Here is a 9,028-nt window from a genome sequence, read left to right on the forward strand (position 1 = left end):
AACCAATGATCCTTAGTAAACTAGTAATTGCTTTAAGAAAATTTGTAATAATTATTATACGGAACAATTATAATCATTTACTATTTTTGAGAGATGAATTATTATTATTATTATATACAAAAATAAAAAATAGAGTGGGGGTTGGGGTGTGATTGAGCATGAAAAAAGAAGAGTGAGTGAGTGAGGTGAGTGGGTGACCGAGTCTTTTCCAAACATTTGATGACGTGTCCTTCACAAAAATGTAGAATTTCTTAAAAAAGCCAAATTTATTATTACGTGTAAGTCTGTTGTAAATAGGCGCGCCTCTTTTTTCCCCTTAAAAAGTTAGTAATTTTTATTTTTAGAAATAAATAAAAACCACTAAAAGCAATAAAATTTAAAAAATAGAGGTAAAATTAAATTCTCTCTCTTTCTTGTAATAATTATTATAAATTTCTCACATCATTCTCTTCCTTTGATCTCTCCCTCTCCTTTTCTTTCGTTCTCTTTTTTTTTTTTTTTTAAATTTTCTGTCTAGACAAACAAGATTTCGGTTTTTTGCAGTTTCCTGTTTTTCAATTTTGAGGGAACCAATTTTCCCACATTTTTAATACACGAAAAAGAGCGAAAGAAACTTCGGGTTTTTTTTTCTTTTCCTATTGTAATACATCACAGGTACGTCTCCATTTTCACCAGAATATTTCTTCATTTTCTACGAATTTCGATTAAAATCTATTATTATTATTATTATTATTCATTTCTTTTGATCCCTTTTTTTTGGGCATTTTTTTTAATTGTTGTCAGGTTAAGAAATGAATGGGAGCTATGTTGGTATCCAATTCTAGGGCGTAGGGCATAGTTTTTTTTTTTTTTGGATGAATTCTGTAGGCCAAATTAGAGTTTGGTTTTGTAATATTTGAGATAATGATCTAAATTTTGTGATCTTATTGGGTACTAAGGGAAATGAGGCAAATTTGCTTCATGGAAAAGAATTAGGTGTACAAGTGGGGAAAAAATGACAGATTTTCAAGCTTTACAGCAAAAACCAGACTCCTCAAATGATGCCACGGCTGAATTTGAAAGGGGTTTGGAGGAATTAATGAGAGGGCATTTAGATGATTGTATGTCATTTGCATCATGTAGTTCTAATAGGAATCCTGATGATGAAGATGATGAGGGTGATCAGCTTATTAGGAGGAGAAGAAGGTCCGATCTCGAAGGCGATGATTTGGCCGAATCCTCTGCCGCTAGAAGGCGGCATTCTAGGATTTTGAGTAGGTGGGCTGCTAGGCAGGCTCAGGAAATGATAACCACGATTGAGAGGAGGAATAGGGAGTCTGAATTGATGGCTTTAGCTGGTTTACATACTGTTTCGACGCTCGACTCTTCGTTCTTGCGAGAGTCACCCTCGGCTAATTCGAGGCGACAAGGAGGGACTGTCGAGAGGCCTAATACTCGGGCTTCTTCGATTTTGCAAATGTGGAGGGAGTTGGAGGATGAGCATATGTTGAATAGGGCACGTGAGAGGGTGAGGGAAAGGTTGAGGCAGCAAAGGAATGCTGATGGCAATACAACTATGTCGAGTACGACGTTGTCTGAGAGTCATGAGAGTGAGAATCATGGTAGTGTTGTTGATGCAAGTGAGAGTGAGAATGAGTATGGAACATGGTCGAATGAGCAGGGTGTGTCGCAGAATGAAGTTGAGGATAATAACGGGTCTAGTAGGGAGCAGTCTCCTGATCTTGGTGAAGTCGAGAGGGAGAGGGTGAGGCAGATCGTTCGGGGATGGATGGAGAGTGGGATTAGTGATCATTCGTCATCACGTGTATCCCGTGTTGGTGGCCCTAGAGCTGAATGGCTTGGTGAAACAGAGCGTGAGAGAGTTAGAATTGTCCGGGAGTGGGTGCAAATGACGAGTCAACAGCGAGGAGTTCGTGGTGGACGAAGGGAAGATCATCAGGCAGCAGCTACAGTTGGCACACAAGTCAATCAGCCTCGTGAAGGCTCAGTTGCTGACCATGATGAAGGCCAACCAGAGCATATTCGGAGGGACTTGCTGAGGTTGCGTGGACGACAAGCTGTTATTGACTTGCTTATGAGGATTGAAAGAGAGAGACAGAGGGAACTTCAGTCTCTATTGGAACACCGTGCTGTATCTGATTTTGCTCATCGAAACCGCATTCAGGTATATGTTTTATATTTATTTTACCTTAGCTAATCTGCGCAACATATCTCTAACATGCTGGAGGGGAAAATTTTATTTTTTTACTAATATTGTGCTATATGCTTTTGCTTGAGTCATGTATTTCGTATATTTGGTTGTAATAAAAGGACTATAGGTTGTTCTCTACGTGCATGGATGGTAGTTCCATTGTTATAGCAAGGTTTTGAATCCCACTAGTATTATACTTTCATGTAGGATTGACTTGTTTCAATAATAACGTACTTAAGGCATTCTACGGTAAGTTGAGCCATTCTACAGGTGGAAGATAAGCCTGTTTGATTGACTGAACACTTTGCTGGACTTAATATATGGTTTTGTCAATGTTAGATAATTCTAACCTTCAATGATGCTCTAGGTTGACTTAATATATTGTCATATGTATAACTTATTTTTCTTCTTTCTATTTTTTTAAATAAAAAATTCTTCATAAATACATTTTACTTCAGTTTCCACTATTTTCTCTTTCTCTGCATCTGCCTGTTTGGAATTAAGATGCCGAAATTTTCATGGCCGGCTGGAAATTGGAAGTTCATCGCTGTAGAAGAATAAAACTTGCTATATATGTTTTATTCTAGAGTAAAACATTATGTTGATGTTGGAATTATCTTTTATGGGTCACACATGGACTGTTCTATAATCACATATCTTGATGTTATTGTATTTTTTTGGTTTTGCCCAATGAAAGTGCTTTTGTATCTGGACTTTTTTATTTTTTGCATGTGTGGCTATTCTTAACTACCAATACATTTAGCTTTGCAGTCCCTACTCAGAGGTAGATTCTTACGAAATGAAAGACCTGTTGAAGAAGAGAGGGCGCCTTCAATGGCAGCGAGTGAATTGATTCAATTAAGACAACGACACACTGTATCTGGTTTGAGGTATGATTATTGTCATTCATGCTCAGGTTACAAATTTTTTGAACAGTTTTTCTCTGCTGTACTAAATATTTTGGTATGGCTTGAAAAATTCCTTGTAATGCCGCTTTCAGCTCCTTTGAGCATGAAGCTCTTATGGTTTCCATTGGTTTGTTTAACAGTTAATTCTTTTCTCATTCAGGGAAGGGTTCCGCAATAGATTAGAAACCATTGTCCATGGTCAAGCAAGCAGCAATCCTGAAACCACGTCTAGCAATGTCATTGATGATTCTAGAAACGAACTTTCTCAATCAAACACATTACAGGATGCACAACATGAACGAAGTGAACATACACAAACTAGGAGTTCAGAAAGTGACGTCTCACAGTCACAAACAGGAGATATGGTTAGCACCATGGCTGCTGAGAGCATTAGTTGGCAAGGAAATGCTAATCAAGGTGGGAATTGGCAGGAGCCTACAACCAATGACGAACGAGGAAATTGGCAACAGCCACCATATGCTCAGTTCAATGAATGGAGAGAAGGCAATGCAGAAGAACTGGATACAAACTGGCAAGAAGGTTCAGTTAGCGAGTATCGTCAAGAAAATCCTGGAAATGTAAATGGGGAAGAAAGTCATTCACAGGGTGCCCAAAGGGTTTGGCGTGAGGATGGCTCTCGGGAAGCTGTTGATAATTGGTCAGAAGGGCCTTCTGGTCCTCCAAGACCACGTCGTTCAATCCCAGTTAGAAGGTTCAATAGATTTCATCCACCTGAAGATGATAATGTGTATAGTATGGAACTTAGAGAGCTTCTGAGCAGGTAACCCTCGCATGGTTTTCTTTACTTTTTAAAGAAAAATATTGTGACTTCTTTGATTTTTTATATAAATTTAATTTGCAGGAGAAGTGTCTCTAATCTTCTTCGAAGTGGTTTCCGGGAAAGTCTGGACCAATTAATACATTCTTATGTGGAAAGACAAGGCCGTTCTCCCATTGATTGGGATCTGCATAGAAACTTGCCAACTCCAGCCTCACCAGAACGTGATCAAGAGCAGCAGAGGGATGGAATAAATGATGACCAGAACAATGCTATCAGCAGACCGTCACTGGTGTTACCTTCTCCTCCTGTACCACCACCACAACCGTTATGGCATCAAGATTTACATCACACTAGCTGGTCTCGGCCCAGCATGCATAGATCAGAAATTGTGAGCCATCTTTTTATTTGTTCAATGCCATACTATCGAATCATTTCCGTTCTGTTATCTCTGTTGATGAATATCATAAAGAAATAGGCCCAGAATCTTACTTGTTACTATGCATGCATCTTTTAAGTTAATTATAAGGCTCTACTTATTTCGAGCAGGAATGGGAGATGGTTAATGATCTTAGAGCCGATATGGCAAGGCTTCAGCAGGGCATGAGCCACATGCAGAGGATGTTGGAAGCCTGCATGGATATGCAGCTTGAGTTACAGCGATCAGTCAGGCAGGAAGTCTCAGCAGCATTGAACAGATCAGTTGGTGAAAAAGGTTTGTAAATCCTCCCAACGTTTTTCTTTTTAAAAATAATTATTTCGGACTAACTTTTTATTACAGTTCTGAGTGTAGAAACATCGGAGGACGGATCTAAATGGGGTCATGTGAGGAAAGGAACCTGCTGTGTTTGTTGCGATAGCCATATTGATTCACTTTTGTACAGGTTTTATACATTGTCGACTTTTTCTTTTCATAAAATCATTATATTTTCAGACTAACACCGGAGTATGCGCATATGCTGATGATGCATATTTATGGGGTTGCAGATGCGGACACATGTGCACGTGTTCAAAATGCGCGAACGAGTTGGTACGAGGGGGAGGAAAATGCCCGTTGTGTCGAGCACCGATTGTGGAGGTAATCCGAGCATACTCGATATTGTAAAGAGAAGAGAGGAATAAGTAAGAGTAAAGAGAAAGAAGCCAATGTGAGTTTATGTAGAGGAGGGGCTCCATTCCAATTAGAAAGGGTGTATGTTTAAATATGTGGAACACTATGCTTTTTTGTATAATTGGAATAACAATTGGCATATCAATTATTATTCATTCTTCTTTATCATTCTTACGTAAATAAAAATGTCCTCTTTTTTTTTTTTTGCTCTACCTTTCCGTGATGGTTCAGTTTTGGGGATAAAAGAGAAAATTAATTAAAATTGGTTTTACTTTTCGGAATTTTGAGTCGACTTTTTTGAAGCTTTGATGTCACTTTAGTTATCACATGAAATTTAGCAGACAAATTTTAACCCTAAAATAAAAGGATTCAAATTCAAGAGTATAGCATCTTTTAACCGAAAATTAATTGAATATATTTAATTTAAAATGAGAAATTAAAATTATTGTAAAATTTAGAACTTATTTTAATAAATTTTTATTTTTAATTTAATTATACATATTTAAAAAAATATTAAATTAATATAATTATTTATGTAGGTAATATATTAATATAAAATAATACTAATTATCAATATTATTAGTGATTTATATAAATTAAATCAAATTAAAATTTTATGTGATAACGTTTTAATATTTATTCCACTTAATTTCACTTGATATTACAATTACAACAATTAATATTTGTTGTTGTTTTTAATCTCTCTCTCCTTCTATAATGTATTTTTTGTTAAATTTTTAACCTCCTTTTTTTTAAATAAAAAAAACAGAGAAAATAAGGCAAAATAATGATAGAAAAACAAAATAGTCTTTATTACTAAAATTTATTCATTAAAATTGTGAAAATATTGGCAAACAACATTAAAATTGAAGGAAGTAAAAGGGTAATTAAGCAGTTTCATCATGGTGGTTCTTCATCTCAGCCTTAATAGCTTCAGCCAATTGATCATAAGCTTCACCCCAAGCATTCTTCATCTCTTCATTCCATTTCTCTTCTCCAATTGCTTCTTCAATTGTCCTTAAGAGTGCCTCTTTCACCACCTGCATTAACATTATTCCTCATTTTTTTTTAATTAACCACTGCATCCAAATCTAATTTATTATTAAAAAATAAAATAAAAACGTACCTCGAAATGGGGGTCTTTGACACCACTCTTGACATGGACAGTGCCCAAATACTTCAAAGTAGTATCAGCCACTACCACTTCCCCTTTCTCTCTCAGTTGTATGGCTGACTCACATGTCTTCAACAACAATTGTTTAAGTATTTTAATTTAAGTAGGGATGTATATGCAATGAATAAAAAAAAAAAGGACTGACCATCTTGAAAACCTTGACAGCATGAGCTTTGAGCTTTGGATTATTTTGAGGAATCTCCTCTGACTCCCTCAAGAAACTGAACATGTTCTTCGCACCTGGTGCTATCTCCAATATCCTAAATTACACTCTCAATTTAATCAATACTCAGTGGAAGAGAAATTCTGTTAAAGGACTAGGCCGAACGAAGAATTCATAAGAAGGAAAGAATTAAAGGTCTTACAGTGAAAAGAAACGCAAGCTGGAGTGAGGAATATCTTGCTTCAAAACCTCCCATGATTCTTTCACCAACCCTTCTTGCTTCTCTGTGAAACCCATCTCTCATTTTCTTCTTCTCAATGATAACCAGGGAGTGGTGGAGCTCTATAAGAAAAGAGAAAACAAGTGTGGGAATCTTGAAGAAATAAATAATATTAATGACAAACGCAAACTCAGAAATTTAACTGCTGCTTTCCTTTATTAATATAATACCGATACAGCTAAGCTTTTTTTGTCTTCTTAGACGTGCATTGATGTTGTGTAAAAGATGGAAATTTAAGAAGGAATATTATTATTCACAACAAATCATTTTGATTTCATTTTGACAGAAAAATCTCCCAAGTTGTAACCTGTCCACATATTTTCTATCGTTACCAAATAATTCATGCTTACACAATACAAAATTAAACTACTCTTCGCATCATTAATATTTTAATTATTCAACCATTTAGTCTATTCATATAGATCATGCATGTTAAATTAAATATATATTTAGAAGTTCTAACTATTTATTTTATGCAAAAAAATTCAACCGTTGAATATATATATATTAATATATCAAGTATTTTAGATTGATATGATACGAATATCGGATGAGTTCAAAAATTTGAATGCATGACAAGTACAATTATATTGATAAATTTAACGGCTAGACCGTTAAAATATTAATCATATAAATAATTACAGAAATGTGTAAAACTACTCTAATTTTTACTGAATTTTTCCCAATATATAATATAAAATATTGATTTAAAACATACCAATATTTCAATCAATGTACTAGTTGGGGTTTTTTACCAAAATATTACAAAAAATAAAAAATAAAAAATACCAAAATATTATAAATTTTTTTATTTACCAAAATAATACAAAAAAAAAAGATGGCTGATGGAGGGCATGCAAAAGGCAGCACCAAAGGTGCCTTTCCCATAGGCGGCATAGGACTAAAATGTAATGATCTAAAGTTTTTAAGGACCTGATATGTAAATTTACCATTTTGAATTTTGAAACGTGATTAATTGCCTTCTAAGCCCTCCTTATTTATTATTCTATTTTTATTCCCCTTCAACTCACTTTTTTATTTAATAAACAAGCCCTCAACCTATTTTTGTAGTTAAATAAGCTCTTAATCTATGATTTTTACTCATAAACAAGCCCTCAACCTATTTTTATGTGAATTTGATGAGAATAATTTATTAAATAAAAAAATTTACTAAATTTGATGAGAATAGTTTATAATTATAATTTATTTTTTCTATTTGGGTTACATTTATGGGTGATCAGTTTTATTATTACTTTTGGTTTTTCAATAAAGCATGTCTGGTATTTCTATTAATTTTTTTAATTAAATCTAATATTAGTTAAGTGATAATTAAGATACTTAGAATTCTAATTAAGTAATAACTCTACTTTACTTTAATAAAAGTAGCATCGTCAAATTTTTTAACTAATAACAATAAATTATAATTATAATTATCACAATTTTTTTATCTTTTACTTATATTTTATGCTTAGATTTCTATTTAAATAACAATTTTATTTTAAAATTAGCACAATATTTTTAATAATAATTGCAGCTTAAATTATAATTATTTTGAAATATATAATTCTCACAATTTCTATTAAATTATAATTATTTTTAAATTTATAAAGAGTATTTATATATAAAAAATATTTTTATTTAATTAAAAAACTTGAATTCTTATTATTTTAAATTCATCCAATTATATTCAATGATTTTATAGATTTATAGTTTTATTAATGAATAATATATTATGTTTTTTTTAAGTAGAGCCTTTATAATATATGATCAAATTAATTAATTTCACATTAATATATTATTATTTTAATTAATCTTACTTTTTATTATTATATAATAATATTAATAAATTATTATTCTAATGTAGTTTAGTAATATAATTAACAATAAAGGATATTTTTGTCAGTTCAAAAGTTTTTTCAAGACTCGTGCTTTTATATATATTATAGATAGATATTTTTATGATTTTTATCGGAGATATGAAAGATTAGATCACAACCTATCATATTTCGTCATCTAATTGGTCCGTTAATTGATTTTAGTGGTTAATGTAACGAAATGTAAAAATTATTAATGTAAGAGCTTAATTAATTTTTCAGGTTAATGAGAATGGCTCAACTGGGTTCAAATTAAGTCAAGGGGCTTAGTAACTTTTTTTGGTTTTTTCTTAAGGGACTATTATAGCTATAAGCCTTTGATAAACATAAATTTTTTTATTTAATAAGCTATTCTCATCAAATTCACATAAACATAAAATGCGAATTAGTTTATTCTTTTTTAAATAGCTTTACTTTAGGTAAAATATATTTACTTTAATAAGTTTTTTATTTAATAAATTATTTATGAGTAAAAATTATAGATTAAGAGCTTATTTAACTACAAAAATAGGTTGATGGCTTGTTTATTAAATAAAAAAGTGAGTTGAA

At 32.6% G+C, this 9,028-nt stretch overlaps 2 protein-coding genes across 4 annotated transcripts; one reads left to right on the plus strand and one right to left on the minus strand.

The window, feature by feature from the left end:
* The first annotated feature begins 429 nt into the window (after window positions 1-429).
* LOC107922279 (uncharacterized) lies at window positions 430-5,143 on the plus strand. 2 transcript variants are annotated; one of them, XM_041086480.1, is made up of 8 exons: window positions 430-654; window positions 784-2,164; window positions 2,963-3,081; window positions 3,260-3,880; window positions 3,962-4,268; window positions 4,427-4,592; window positions 4,659-4,761; window positions 4,865-5,143. In XM_041086480.1, exons 2-8 carry the CDS (start codon window positions 995-997, stop codon window positions 4,980-4,982), a joined length of 2,604 nt encoding a protein of 867 aa, XP_040942414.1. In that variant the 5' UTR covers window positions 430-654; window positions 784-994; the 3' UTR covers window positions 4,983-5,143. The 2 variants fall into 2 exon arrangements, with proteins under 2 accessions (XP_040942414.1, XP_040942415.1); XM_041086481.1 differs by having other exon boundaries at window positions 4,671-4,761.
* Window positions 5,144-5,779: 636 nt separating this feature from the next.
* LOC107921289 (non-symbiotic hemoglobin 2) lies at window positions 5,780-6,898 on the minus strand. 2 transcript variants are annotated; one of them, XM_041086482.1, is made up of 5 exons: window positions 6,776-6,898; window positions 6,528-6,667; window positions 6,308-6,422; window positions 6,115-6,231; window positions 5,780-6,028 (listed from the first exon to the last, which is right to left on the minus strand). In XM_041086482.1, exons 2-5 carry the CDS (start codon window positions 6,620-6,622, stop codon window positions 5,876-5,878), a joined length of 480 nt encoding a protein of 159 aa, XP_040942416.1. In that variant the 5' UTR covers window positions 6,623-6,667; window positions 6,776-6,898; the 3' UTR covers window positions 5,780-5,875. The 2 variants fall into 2 exon arrangements, with proteins under 2 accessions (XP_040942416.1, NP_001412936.1); NM_001426007.1 differs by having other exon boundaries at window positions 6,528-6,811.
* Window positions 6,899-9,028: the final 2,130 nt, after the last annotated feature.

This window comes from Gossypium hirsutum, chromosome D01 (genome assembly GCF_007990345.1).
Source record: "Gossypium hirsutum isolate 1008001.06 chromosome D01, Gossypium_hirsutum_v2.1, whole genome shotgun sequence".
Classification (NCBI taxonomy): domain Eukaryota; kingdom Viridiplantae; phylum Streptophyta; class Magnoliopsida; order Malvales; family Malvaceae; genus Gossypium; species Gossypium hirsutum.

Bases quoted from the DNA above. Each gene is read 5' to 3' on its own strand.
- LOC107922279 (XM_041086480.1), top strand. From the start codon at position 995: ATGACAGATTTTCAAGCTTTACAGCAAAAACCAGACTCCTCAAATGAT. The intron at 3,881-3,961 runs GTAACCCTCGCA...TTTAATTTGCAG, and splicing joins CTTAGAGAGCTTCTGAGCAG to GAGAAGTGTCTCTAATCTTC. The intron at 4,269-4,426 runs GTGAGCCATCTT...TATTTCGAGCAG, and splicing joins GCATGCATAGATCAGAAATT to GAATGGGAGATGGTTAATGA.
- LOC107921289 (XM_041086482.1), bottom strand. From the start codon at position 6,622: ATGGGTTTCACAGAGAAGCAAGAAGGGTTGGTGAAAGAATCATGGGAG. The intron at 6,423-6,527 runs GTAAGACCTTTA...AGTGTAATTTAG, and splicing joins AGCTTGCGTTTCTTTTCACT to GATATTGGAGATAGCACCAG. The intron at 6,232-6,307 runs GTCAGTCCTTTT...TTGTTGTTGAAG, and splicing joins CTGTCAAGGTTTTCAAGATG to ACATGTGAGTCAGCCATACA.